Source organism: Perissodus microlepis, chromosome 8 (genome assembly GCF_051167445.1).
Source record: "Perissodus microlepis isolate ML-2025 ecotype Zambia chromosome 8, ASM5116744v1, whole genome shotgun sequence".
Taxonomy (NCBI): Eukaryota; Metazoa; Chordata; class Actinopteri; order Cichliformes; family Cichlidae; genus Perissodus; species Perissodus microlepis.
In genome coordinates this window covers 6,562,225-6,576,464 of record NC_140468.1, presented here as the reverse complement: position 1 = coordinate 6,576,464, position 14,240 = coordinate 6,562,225, and the positions used below count along the sequence as shown (strand labels likewise).

Below are 14,240 nucleotides of genomic sequence, written 5' to 3'. Positions count from 1 at the left end.
TTTCTGTCCACTCCTCTGTTTGTTCATGATGTTTTATTCTCTCCTCATGTCCGTTTTTAACGTTAGTCCGAAAGTCAGGTAAGACTCAAGGCATTACGAGGCCTCGCTATACCTCCCCCATCTCACCCCTTCCCCACTCCCTTAAACCCCAGTTGCTATCAGTATCATGACTCTGTGGTTCAATGTAATGCATATTGACCATATTTGTTTAACACATTTGACTACTAACGCAATCATCTTGACCAGTTTTGTTAACTCTGTGGCACTGTGTGTTTGCTGTGGTTCACCTGTGTGATCTCTGTCTGATTTCTTACTTTCAGTTGAAAAGCGCTCAGCTGGCTATAGAGAATAGTGGTGTTTATTTTTATGTTTGACTGTATCTTGGTCTTTGTGGGTTTTCCACAAAGGTGGAGCTTTGCATCATTTTGATTTCTCCATCGAGCTTCCAGGGACCTGAACTGATATCTGTAGGCAATGAGGATGCTATTGCCTTCATCAGTTTAGGCTCAAATAGTTTATTCCTGAATACTTTCAGAGAATATATACTGAATACTCAGTAATAAAGATATCAAATGTGATTTCATGTGGATAAGTAGTTACAAAATCAAATCGCAATGTGAAATTGCAATGTTAATGTGGAAGAAACAAATCCATGCCAAGTGACATTTTTGTGATCTCATAACATTGCAAGCATAGTCTGTAAAAGAAGAAAAAAAAAAACCTTTGGAAAAATCCTTTTGTTGTATCGAGGTCTATCTAAAGCCAGCATTCACGTCCATTTTTCCGACCTCAGTAAACACTTTCCTGCTGATTTTATGGGCTCAGCTGCTAGTTTCAAGCCTGCTGAATAACATATTAAATTATTATCATAGCACTATGACCATTATCAGAATGAGAGAAGGAGGATTATCTATCATCTAAAGATATATTAACACGCTGTTAATCAATTCTGTGTCATAGTTAGATCTCCCCTTAAATCCACTTCGCCCCTGGCTTATCAGGTCCAATTTTAAACCATCAACCTGGCGAAGGTGAAAAAAATGATTCTTGCAGATCTCTGGGACTTCACCTCTGTGGTTGATGTCACAGAGACACAGCTGAAAAAGCTGCTCACAAAAAAACAAACAAACCCAAATAAATAAATCCCTGCAAAGAGGTTGAGTAGCACTTTATTACTATAGTAACTATAGTTGTTATAGTTATTTTCCCTGATTTCCAAAGCTGTGACAGCATAAATTTGGTCAGTTGCAGTCATAGTCCCAGAGCAACATTAATGAGAAATTGCTAGAAGTAGAATTACTTGTAAAAGTATTCAAATTTTAAGTTCAAATTTTAAGTTGGAGCTGTACAAATGAATTTAATGTTATGTAGATTGTTGTTTGGACAGGACAAGTGAAACTCTTTCAGTACTGAATAGCTTCACAACACAAGTCTGACTTTAACTACGGGCTGTAACAGAAGTCAGATATCGTCTAGCCTTTTTTTAGATCATATCTTTGGCTTTTTATAGAAAATCAAGATTGCTAATTATGCCCTCATTAAGATCATTAAACATTTTTGTTCTGCAGTTTCCTTTAGTTTAACTAGTATACAGTTTCATGCAATATACATTTATCTCTGCGATCGTGGCTCAAGAGTTGGCAGTTCATCTTGTAACCGGAAGGTTGCCGGTTTGAGCCCCGGCTCGGACAGTCTTGGTCGTTGTGTCCTTGGGCAAGACACTTCACCTACCGCCTACTGGTGATGGCCAGAGGGTCCGATGGCGCAATATGGTAGCCTCGCTTCTGTCAGTCTGCCCCAGGGCAGCTGTGGCTACAACTGTAGCTTGCCTCCACCAGTGTGTGAATGTGAGAGTGAATCAATAGTGGAATTGTAAAGCGCTTTGAAGGCCCTGAAAAGCGCTATATAAATGCAATCCATTATTATTATCTCCCCGAAATTATTCCACCAATTTGAAATAAAACATTTTTTTTCTTCTTCGGGAATAATATATGTTGAGGACATAACTTTTGATTCCTGGAGACAATAATCAATTGAATGGAATGAATGGAAAAAGGACTCCCAGCTATAAATGTAAAATCTTTGGATAATTGTATGAAAAAATAAATCTGTTGCAGCCACATCTGCTCTTGGTTTCCACAGCCTTGTGATTTTAGCATTTAGAGTTGTGCTGTAGAGCACTTCCTGCCATTGATAGTTAATTGGTTCACAATAGTTTACTTGCATAAAGCTAATGGCACTGATGTAATTGCTGTTGGGATGTTGCAGGCAAACATTCGTCATGTCATTGCTCAGGAATGCTTTTTATTTGCCTCATAAAAGTTTGTCTCAAAGCTCCCATCACAAACAACATTACAGCCTGCACAAGCTGACAGATGTATACAAAGACATGAGGAGTCAAAATAGTGCCAGCTGATTATCACCAAAGTTGTCATTATTATGGGTAAATACCAGCTCCCCTTTCCACCAGCGTCCATCGTGTAGCAACCTGCCTTCCTTTTACATGCTATCCTGCTTTACTCAGGCTTATGGTGCTTTATTCTGTGTGCAGCATGGGATCAAAGTGAAGAGGCTAAAAATGCAGGAAGTGTAAGAACAGGTGTAGATGGAACATGTGTTTTCTTTCTTTTAGTGTACACTGATCGCCCCAGAAGTACAATCTCATCTGCATCTGAAATTTTTTATTTAGATTTTTAATCACTTCAGCAAAATTACACATCAGTCATTTCTCTCAACTTTTAATCTGTTTTCTTGTGGTTGTTGTTGTCTCTGGTGCCATACAGTCAGGTTCCTGGAAGCTGCATGCATTTAATGTGTTTGTGTTTGTTTTTTTTTGTTTTGTTTTTTCTGTTCACTTTCATACCCCTTTACCCTCTGCCTCCCCCTACCACCACCACCACCTCCTCCTCCTCTTCCTCACCTCCCCTTTCCATCACTGTGACTGTTGTCTTGGTAATCTACTACGACAACCACACCAAGCCTTCGTTCCTTCAGTTCTGATAGGTCCAACATGCTGAACCGGAGCTCGTTTACACGGGACAGCATGATGATAGAGGAGATACTGGCGCCGAGTAAGGAGATGGTACGTACACTGACTGGACCTTCGGGTCTTAAAAGTGGACCTATTGTGCTTTTTCTTATTTCCTGTCACATGAATCATGTTACAATGTTTAATCTCTAACATAACCAGGGCCAATGTGTCAAATAATGAGGTCAGTGTATTTAGAAATAATCCAGACTGCTCTAAACTCTCAGTTTCACACAGTCCCTAATATGGACATCACACATAAAAATCACATCCAGCTGCTGTTCAAATCTTTTGTTTGCAAGGAGCAGCCAATCACAAGAAAGTTGGCTTAAAGGAAGGATGGTGGGCTCTGAATCAGCTAGTTTCAGATTTTGGATGAAGTGAGAGGCTGCTCATATAATAAGGATTATTATGAATTGCAAATCATGCAAAGCTACTCTAGTGGGAGCAAAAAATCAGTTTGAAGCTGCTCATGCTATGCTTTATACCTCTTGCTGGCTGCTCCCTTAGTTTAATTCTCTCAGCCGGTAATCTGCTGGTCATTAACTTTACAAGTGACACACTTCTGTCTCCAAATGTACCGAGGTGTCTTGGTGCTGTGCCAGAGGCTATGCAATACACCAATCCTCTTACACTTGAGTTGCCACTGACATAAAGACGATCAATCAAGTTACAATTTACTGAAAGAGGAAATGAGATTAGTCCTACCTGCTGCTATCTAAGAGGGATTATTGTGATGTCCCACTTACTTGAAAGATGCAAGAAAATAGCATTTAAGGTTAAGAAGAAGAAGAAGTTCAAGTAAAACTTGTTCATAGAATACCCACGAGTTCAATGACAGCGCGGATAAAGATTATGCTTGCCTGTGAAGTGACAGGTAAAGTCGTTCTTGCATAAGCAGTGGCAAATGTGCATCTCTGTTTCTTAAAATGTAAAATTGGCACCAAACATGACTCATTGAACTACTTGGTTTGCTATCCACAAAAAAGCTGAAACATGCTGAAAACTGCTAAACAGTTTTGCTTTTTTGTTTTCTTTTCTTTGGGAATTACTTCAGCCAGAACATGGTACAAAATCTTTATATGTCAGCTAGCTATCTAGCTATCTTGTTGCTATTGAATAATTTAATTCTGCATTGAATCTGCGTAGAGCCTCTAATGTAGCTGACACAACAGGCCTACGCCTTTTCCAACATTTATAATATCAGTGGAGGTTATCTATCCTCCTCCAGTCGATTTAAAAGTCCCACTGAACACCACTCAACCTCTTCAAACCTTTATTTTTTAGTTAATGCTTGACTGTGACACAACTGACCATTTTACTAGATTTACACAAAAAAACAGATAATTTTATTAGATAAAAAGAATTTGGACTTTTGTTTGAAACTCTGAGTGGTTCTTTTATATTTGATTGCTTTTGCAAGCTGAAGGGGCATTTGGACCCAGAAGTGGATAATATGGATTAACTCTGAATTAAAAACTTAAAAACTCTGTTGGGTCTATTTAACTGAAATTTAAAAAAAAAAACCTACATCTGAGACTATCTGCAAATTTATGACACTGGGACATATGATTGTGTAACTGGAGAGTAAAGATGTACTAGTTATTGAATAACCACTTGTTTCCTTTAACGCTCCTCCAGATGCTTCGTAAGGAAAAGTCTTTCATTGTAGAGCAACACAATAAGGTAGATGTAGAAGTCATTATGCACTCTTCGTGTCAGTGGGTTTCCCCATGTTGGTATCATTTAGTTGTGTAAAGCATTGTTAACTTTTCTTTTTTTTATATCACTTATTTCATCGGTTGGATTCAGTTGTTACCGTACTGCTTGTATTTACAGTGTTTTAGTAGAGTAGCCTCCCTGTTTTTACTTATCCATGTGCCTTGGATAAGTAAAACCAAATTTTGTGTCTTTGTCACTCCCCGTTTTTCTGTAGCAATTTGGAGATTAACATAATACTCCAAGTATTTTTTCCTCATTAAATGTGAGCGCGTTTTCAGAAGTACTCTAAAATCTTAGCTTTAATTTTTTCTTTGAAGCATGGCCTTCAACTTGACATGTCATATTGGTGCACATCTGGAGTATAAATAGTGAATCTGAATCTTTCAAGAGCATCCTCAGACTGGTGACACAACAGGCCTGGTGTCAGTGCATCTGTCTGTCTGTAAACATTTTTAGTCGCTTGTTTTCTGCCATCTGATGTCTGTTTTTTCTTTTGATCCTTAATGTGGTGATTTTTCATTTGCATTTTACTCCGAGCTTCGTTTTGAATGTCATCAAGATGTTTTTGACAGCTTGTGTTCTAATGAAATGTAACATCTCCAGATTTGTTTTTTACGCTAAGCGACATCTGCTGCTGTCTTTCTCGTGAAGAAATGATTTTATGACTCATTCATAAATTTGCAAGAAATATCTACAAAACTAGTGATCCCCCTCTAAACTTTGACATTAAATAGGGAATATTGAAAAATCTGTAGCCTCCACACTATTAGCCTTGCATGTGCAAAAGCAAGTCTTTACATTAAAAGGAGAAGTTAGCTGAGATTTTCACACACTCGTGAATTGCACTGACTCTGTTGTCTTCTCCACAGCATTTGGCAGCGGCTAAGGACTTTGACAGCGACTCTCTAAGGAGGTACAGCTGGACTGCAGATGCACTGGATAATGTCAACCTAGTGTCCTCACCAATACACTCCGGGTAAGCATGTTTGAAAATGTGAATGGATAAGAACAGGAGGAAAGAGTGGGGGGAGTAAAAAGGGAAAATATCTGACTTAATCACAAAGATGGAGTGAAAAAGTGGAAGGAGAGGAAGGAAAACGGCTTACTAGTTTTATACCCTTTAGAGGAAAGGTTGAAGTGACTGTCATCATCTCCTTCTGCTTATTGTGTGTTTTCTGTTTGTTCTTCTTGCTGAGTCTCATTTTCTTTCCCTCTGACAAGGCAGCTCATACATGCAGCATTTTTTCTTCACCCTTTTTAAGTCTTTAAAGCTAATACTTCGAGGATTTCTGTAATTTAAAAAAAATCAAACATTAATAACAAACAGGTGTAACTAGAAACTGCTGTTAAAAAGAAACTTTTAGTCACAACAAAGTAAAGCTGTAAAGTTGGCTCCTCCTCACCTTGATTTGAAGGTCACATAACTCATTGTCTCTCGCACCAGCTGTAACAGGTAATCTTGACCTCTTGGTTAATTGCCCATTAAGGGACTCGTTTGAAAGTTACGTACACTGCCTGGCCAAAAAAATTATAGTTGCATTTTATCAACACTTCGTCTTGTTTATGTGAAAGTCAGACCACTGCGTAAAGCACATCCCAAGATTCTAAGGTTAAGGCCTGGACTAAACCACTCTTTTATAATTTGTTATCGTAGAATATGCCATCAAGTAGAAACAATGCACTGTTTAAAAAAATGTGGTCATTCAGTATATACAGGTATTCAGCTGACCTCATTTCTGGGGTATATAACATATATTAAACCAGATATCACCAACTAAAGCAACCCTGGATTATAACACAGCAAGCACAAGGCATGATGGGTATATCGCTTCATCAACTACTCCTGGTGCCTGAGGCCCCCATCACGCTGGAGCAGGGTAAACTGGACTCATCCTGTCCACATTTACCACGTAGATTTATTTACAGAGTCCAATCTTCATACTCCTTATCAAACTGAAGCCTTTAATTCTGATTAGCCTCACTGATAAGGCTACAGTTTGTTTGACTCTTCTGAAACATGTCTTACAATGTGTTTGCATGAGAAATGAGAAGCTACTCACTGCATCACTTAGAGATAATTAACCTGTTTCCAGTCTAAACATATTATGGAAGACTCTTACATATTTGCTTGGTTAAACGCAGGTGGTGAGGGTTTTTGGCCAGGCAGTGTATAGCTGGACACTTCATCAGGCATTACTTTTTCTCTACTTGTCTTTAATGGATAAACTGTTAAGTTAGGATTACTTAAATTCTATCTGTTACTTAAGTAAAGGAAGATAAAGCTATATTTTAAACAAAGTTTTATTTGACATGTTTGGTAATGGTGGAAATTTGGCTTTCAAGGGTAGATTTAGAGAAGAAGACTGGGGGGGAATGAAGCCGCTGCCAGCAGCTGGTTATCTTTAGATTAGTGCAAAGATGGGAGAGAGGGAAACTGCTACACTCGCTCTGTCCAGTGGAAAATCCACCTACAGGCCGCTCTAAAGCTTGATTATCAACATGTTATATCACCTATGTTAAAGCCGTATAAAGACAAAAATACAGTTCTTCTGCTGGCTGTTTAACGAATAAAGAAGACAATCTCCTCATTCTAATCTCCACAAAACAGCAATTAAGACTATTTCCCATTTCCCACAGTTTTCCCTCAAATTCTTCCTTTAACTTGGGGTTCATTAATAATGATCTTCTCAGCTGTATTTCCGATTACAAAGCTCTGTGGTTGACCTGTCACTCCTGCGTTGCTTTGTCGTCCATCCTGCAGTTTTTCCTCTCCGCTCCCGCAGTACGACAGCAGGTGATTGACTGTGATTGGTTGCCTTCTTTTTATCACCACCACTACCTTTTTTTATTTTATTTTATTTCCCGATGACATTGCACCTTCCCTTTTATATTCACTCATAACATCTCTGTTTGCTGTTCTCACCCTGTGTTGTTACAGAGTTGACGTAAAGTGTTTCGGACTGTTATCCCTGTATTTATTCCTTCCTATTTGTTAGGAGAAAATCTTTGAGTTTCTAACTGCTCTGAAAGAGTCTGTGTTGCCAGATCTGACCGAATGTGACTTTTAAATTTAATGTTGCTGACATATGCTTTAGCCATGTGTTATGGTTTTTGCATTCTCCAGCAGCAAGCCTCTACTGTCTTGACAATCACAGGATTAGCTTTAAATAGTCAGTAAAAACATGGCAGATATGTCATTCTAGATCAAAATGTTAAAACTGAAACTCAGTAAAAGCGTCAGTTTGGTTTATAATGTGACAGTGAACCCAGCTCAATATTTTATTCTTGGACTCTGCTAGAATAGTTTTGCATGAATCTTACACTGGCTCTCTGTGGAGTCTCTCCCTCTCCATTTAAGCATTCTCTCTTTGATTGGCTGCCAATTGTTAGCAGGGGATTTTAACAGCAGGTGGGCGGGGCTTTATTCACATACACGCCCCTCTTTATGGCATCATGCAGAGCCAAGAGTAGAAAAAACTGACTGAAACGTTTCTTGAAACTTTGGCTATGTTTAATATGAGTATAGATGACAGTTAGAGTGTATGTATGACAGAAAATAAGGAAGCACATAACAGATCCCCTTCAAGCATATTTTTAAAGCAACAATTCATGTGCTGTTTGTTAAATAACATAAAAACTAACACCACATTTTAGTTACAGTATTGCATGGTGTGCGTCTGTGTGTGTGACTTATAAGTTCCTTGATTGAGTTAAATGAGCTGCACACAGAGGTACACTACCTTCTAATGTGGGGAAAAAGGCAAGACACACTGGAGGTTCCTGTGTTGGTGTCCTGGCTGTCAAATTTATATATCATTACAAAAAAAACCCCAATAAAACATTTAATCTGACATCCTATGGAATCGACTAGTTTTTACATTTTAATTCAAAAACATTCATTTTCTGTAAATGGATTTACCAAATTTGCGACATCTACATGCCAAAGCTGTTTTTGTTCTTATTTTATTTTTTCAACTTCAGTCATAGCCAGCACAGAAACCTCTGTACATTTTTGTTTTTTCTTCTTTGTTCACCTCTCTTTCTCCCTTTTACTCACACTTACTTTGTCAGTGTTTTGAAGATCACAGCATGGGACCTCGACTAAAGCTCCTCTCTCGTCATCAGTACAGCTGATAAACCAACATTTGTTTTTCTTCTTATTCCATTTCTTTTCTTTACCCTTTACTTGCCCTCTCTGGTTATCTCTTTTTCTCTTCACTTTGTTTTACCTCTTATCTTTGCACACTCCATTTCCCTTCTTCTCTCTCTCCTGTCACTCTACGTCTCTCCCCCTCTTTTTCCGGCTCTTCCTACCTTTTTACTTTCCGTCAGGTTCCTGGTCAGCTTCATGGTCGACGCCAGGGGTGGTTCCATGAGAGGAAGCCGTCACAACGGCATGAGAATCATCATCCCGCCCAGAAAGTGCACAGCACCCACCCGGATCACGTGTCGACTGGTGAAGAGGCACAAATTGGCGGCGCCTCCCCCGATGGTGGAAGGAGAAGGCCTGGCCAGCAGACTTGTTGAGGTCGGTCCCGCAGGAGCGCAGTTCCTTGGGTAAGACCTTCTTTTTAAACATCGCTGAGATTGTTTTTGCTGTTGCTTAACGGCTTATTTTTGTGTCTTGACATTTCCTTCCTTCTGCTTCTTGCCATTGCCATTTCCAGCCACCTGCGTTTATATTGGAAAGTGTGAATGTGTGTATGTGCATGTTAAGGGGTAATATTTGCAGTACAAGTCTTATTGTTGTAGTCTGCTCACCCCCAAGTAAGCAGTGTTTCCCCTTTGGCAAAGTAAAGGCAACATTAGTAATGACTGCAACATGTTTAAGAGTAAATATTGTAATGTAAATATGTAGGCATAATTTGGTTTTAATGTATAGCTGTATTGCATGTGAAGAGTTTTTTGTTTTTTTTTAATTCAGCAGTTACAGTTTTAATATGATTTTTTTTTAAAATGACTGCCTGTTTGATAAAGACGGCTAACAGCTGTGTATCTTGGTCCAAACTGCAAGACAACTTAAATATTCTGAAAGAATACTGCTGAATATGATGGGATTTCAATAGAGCATATATCAAGATATTTGTTTAGGATGATGCCAAACGCACAAATAGGATCACAAGTTGGAGTTCATAAAACCAGACACTAAGCACAGAACATGGCTCTCCCCAAACTGTATTACCACCTTAACATCAAGGAATATGATTGAGAGCGCTTTAGGTGAGTGTATAGCTGTGCAATTTTGGGTTGTTCCACATAATCAGCATGGGAAAAACTGAAAATTATTATTATTTCTTAATTGCTCCAAAACGGTGGTCTTATGACATGGACTTAAAGTGTTTAGCCAACATGTAGCGTTAAGCCATGCAGCATTAAAAGATGATTAACTCGATAGAAGCGCTTCTCAAAATCACACGGAAGAGATGGAAGTAATAAGTTCAAAACTAAATGTTTGGAAGTTCAACAAAGAATTGAATCCATTTGATTTATGGCAGTCGAAGCTTTGTTTGCATGATGTGTTTTCCAGTTGTTATAACAGCCACAAAATGGCACCAAAGTGCAGGGAAATAACAGCTGTGCATCTGGGTCCCAACTGAGTAGGTTTTCCATAAACCTGATGTTCTACACAAGTTAATTAGACAGATGTAAAATGAAAACGGGCATTACATTGATTAAAGTCTGGGGGGCCTTGTAGTTAGTCCACAGAATCAGTGACAAACACACAATTATACCAGTGGACTTATGATTTTTCTAGCAGAATTGTTTGCCAAACCAGTCCTCTACAGCCCGGTTCAAGTTTTAACAGTGCAACCTCTTCTTGCAATTTGTATTATCTCAGAAACTTTATGAATAATTTAAAAAATAGTAAACTTAGCAACTGTTTTTAAACACTTTTAAACCAGTTGAGGATATATATATAAACGAAAGCTTTTTAAATCCTTATGGTGCACATGGCAGTACTGAGTCAATAATAGCTTGGTCCCACTAGTGTTAAAACCTGCGGTTGCCTTTTGATGATTTTCTTTTTCGGCCTGACTCGCTCTGACTGCAGTCACTCTCAGACATATTGGTGAACATTTGCAAATAATTGCGATATAATTTAGAAATGCTGACAGATTGTCAACAAGTTGCAGTCAATCTGAGTCAGCTTTCTGCAGCTTGTCTGTTTGCAGTAGGGGACTGAACTCAGCTGGTTGCCAACTGGTTGTGTTCTGGTTATATTTTATACAAATGTGAAAATTGGGGGCACTTGTTTTTTATTTTGCAGTTAATTTATAATTCTGCAACAACTGTGTAACTATTTGTGGAGACAGTTCAGGATTTTTGTTGTAGATCTCTGAATGTAAGCTTTCGATGTGAATTTCTATGTATGTAGACGGCAACAGATTTGCAACGAAAGGCAACAGATTTGAAATTTGCTTTGGTTTTTCACAGTTAATTATTGCGTTATCCTAAACAGAATGCATGCGCAGTGATTGCCAGCTTGACCTCATTCGATTGCAAACCGATGGCAGGCTGGCTACACTTTATTGCCATTTTATTGCTGTCTTGATGCATCAATGTGGCTTTGAAGACAGTAACTAACCAGGTCCATGTCTTTGAAGCAACAATCTCGAAGGCAACAAGTTCATTTCACACTCTCACAGTAATTTTGGTTGTGCTGCGGTCTGCAACAACTTGTGTAATATGGTTTAAGAGGCTGAAATGTTTAATTTCCATGTATTATAAAACAGAAAGTAGCAGCATTTGTTCCCATTGAGAAGCTGTCGCCAGGAATTCGTTGCTATTTTTGCTTGCAAAATTTCTAATTATTGCCCCATCTGCTACTCATATTACTGCATAACTCATGACATATGGTTAAAGTAAAGAAATCTGTGATGTACAGGCAACAAATATTGCCTCTCTCGCTTGTTGCCATTACTGATGCCACTAATTGTACCTGAAACAATAAATAAGATGTTTTTACTGATAAAAGAGCTTATTGCTGATACGGAAATAGAAGTCGGTGGTGTGTGTGTGTTTTTACTGACTTTGCGAGTGTGTGTTTTGTGTGTATGTGTGTTTCATTATTTTGCGGACACAGTAAACTACATCTCCCCAGAAAGCTGCCAGCCCTTAATGAAGGCGAGAGCCTGGTTAGTCCCGTGCTACAGCTGGGACCCAGAGGAACTAGATTTATTGGGTAGGAACCAAACATAGCACCCCTTTCCCTCCTCCCTGCTCCCCTTTCTCCTGTATTTCCCACCTCCCCAAAGGAAACAACATGACCGAGGCTGATTCATGCTGATGGTTTATTTTACCCATCTCTGTTGACTTTGATTTGATAGGTTACAGCATCAGTATGGGTGCCATGTAGTTTTGGGAAGAAATAATGGATATAGTTGGAAGATGGGTCAACCAGCAGCTGATTTGTAATAGCCACAATGACTTAACAGGCAGAAATTAGTTTTTACATACAAATTCTTCCTAAAACTACACAGTTTAACTGTGAACTTCATTACAGTTAATTTTCTGCCACTTTCATTTATATATCATTGTATTTTTTTTTTTAATTTCAGAAGCTCTCAGTGGGCCTCTGACATCCTGACTGTAAAGGTTTTGATTGGCTGTTTGGACTGGACTGCGCTTGTTGGGCATGAGCCTTTTTTTCCCTGAAGCCAAGCATCATTCTGCTTCTCATGACTACTGTTATCAGTTTTATGTCATCTCACGATAATTTTATATAATTAATGTCAAAAGCTCTTGGTAGAAAGTGTTATACTGATGACATTTTTATGTGAGCAGGGTTAAGATCCTAAAGCTGTGCTTCAACATTCAATTTTGACTCTGTATGTCCAACAGTACATTTGAATTAAGCTCAATGAACAAATGAAGCCAAACGAAGACCCAACCAGACTTTCAGGATTAGTTAAAGGGCCTGATAAAAGTATTACTTCAACCATGGGGGAACTAAATCCAGTTTAATGCACAGTTGTGTGCTATACATGTTTTATGTCTTCAAAAATTAATCAGGTGTCTTATCTAGACTTAAATCCAAGTGTGACATTTGAAGCTTTATATGCAAGTAAAAAAGGACAAATTTGGGCTGCCAAAACAAAAAACAGTGAGCTCGGCAGCACAAAAAGGCCTGAACATCCAGAGAAGACAAGTTTTGTGGATGATCACAGGATCCTTTCTATGGTAAAGAAAAAAACCCTTTTCAACATCCACTGAGGTAGGCAGACATAGAAGGTAATCTACCATAAAAAGAAAGACTTTACCAAAGAAAATATACCAGAAAGTGCAAATTATTCATCAGCCCTAAAAAGGGAAATGAAGAATGGTCATAATGAAAAGCATACAAACCTAGTGAAGGAGCTGTATTGCATGGTTTCAGGGACAGTATCCAATAGCAGTGGATCAATAGTATCCACTTGTATCAAGTCAACTTTACTATGTAGAAAAACCCTTTCTTCCAATGACCATGATAGCCAGCAGTAACCTTGCATGTTTTGTCTTTTATGGCACAAGAAACAAAGCATGCAAAGTTTCCCTAGAAGTGCCAACAGCTTTGAACCCGGGACTTTCTTGCTGTGACACCATCATACTCCTAGTTTTTATTAGTATTTCTTGTTTATTTTATTGCTTTTTTGGTGCTTTTATCAGCACAGAATTATAGAGCTTTATGAACGTAAAATTGAAGCCACGTACAGTAGTTAAAGCATATGATTTCACCTTTACATTGTTTTCAAAGTTTCTTTTTCTCAAAATTGAAGCAGTCCTGTTAGTTTTCTGGGACAGGTGACTTATCGTACCTACAGTGCGCTGAGGTGCGACTGCAATAATTGCTCCTTGTGTCTTTCAACTAGCTCAGTTTGTCTCTAATGCTGGCTCAAATTTGTGAAAGTGAATTCTTTCTTCTTTGATTGAGAAAACAGGACATTCAAAAAAAAAAACTTTTTTATTTCATTTTTAATGTATATACTTACTCAGACAGCTTCACTTTAAACTTACTCTTCAGTTCTACTGCCTACTCTGAGAGTAGTGCATATTCATCTGTCTCTCTTGTGTTGCTATCATGCCTTGTTTAAGTAAGGGCTGTGCAGCTTTCTCCTCCCTCCCCTCATTACACCATGACATCATCTGTCTCGTCAAGTCGTGCAAATTCACTCTGAACGTCCCATCAACCCTGCAGCATGGCCGCCGCAGTGATTATGATGCTTCACTCTCATCAGCAGAACCACATTTCATTCACACCTGTATGTTATTAAGATCAGTGTCTCCACTCTTTGTACTTTGTGTAAATTTGGTAATACTTTTTATTTGAATACCGTGAATACCGTAGTATCTTCTTAAAGAGTTGTCATTTGAAAACTCTGTTATCATTTGTCGTTCAGGTTCAGGTTTAGATTTAAATTAATCTAGCACAAACTTCCCTCACCATTCTTATAAGAGAGGACTACACTGTCTGCTCTCCCAGCTGCTCCGATAAAGTCCCTCATTTCCTGAG

The 14,240-nt window shown here is 38.6% G+C and overlaps 1 protein-coding gene across 28 annotated transcripts in view; it reads left to right on the top strand.

Annotated features, from left to right (window-relative positions):
- Positions 1-14,240, top strand: part of LOC146381256 (ankyrin-3-like) — a 182,524-nt gene that overhangs the window by 135,016 nt on the left and 33,268 nt on the right. For 17 of the 28 annotated variants that reach the window (XM_084937203.1, XM_084937200.1, XM_084937199.1 and 14 more), the window contains 6 exons: positions 2,980-3,082; positions 4,670-4,714; positions 5,620-5,726; positions 7,512-7,544; positions 9,083-9,307; positions 11,835-11,933. In XM_084937203.1, coding sequence (XP_084793329.1) covers positions 2,980-3,082; positions 4,670-4,714; positions 5,620-5,726; positions 7,512-7,544; positions 9,083-9,307; positions 11,835-11,933 — 612 coding nt within the window. Of the gene's footprint in view, positions 1-66; positions 79-2,979; positions 3,083-4,669; positions 4,715-5,619; positions 5,727-7,511; positions 7,545-9,082; positions 9,308-11,834; positions 11,934-14,240 lie in introns of all 28 variants that reach the window. The other 11 variants (XM_084937214.1, XM_084937215.1, XM_084937202.1 and 8 more) reach the window with 9 other exon arrangements.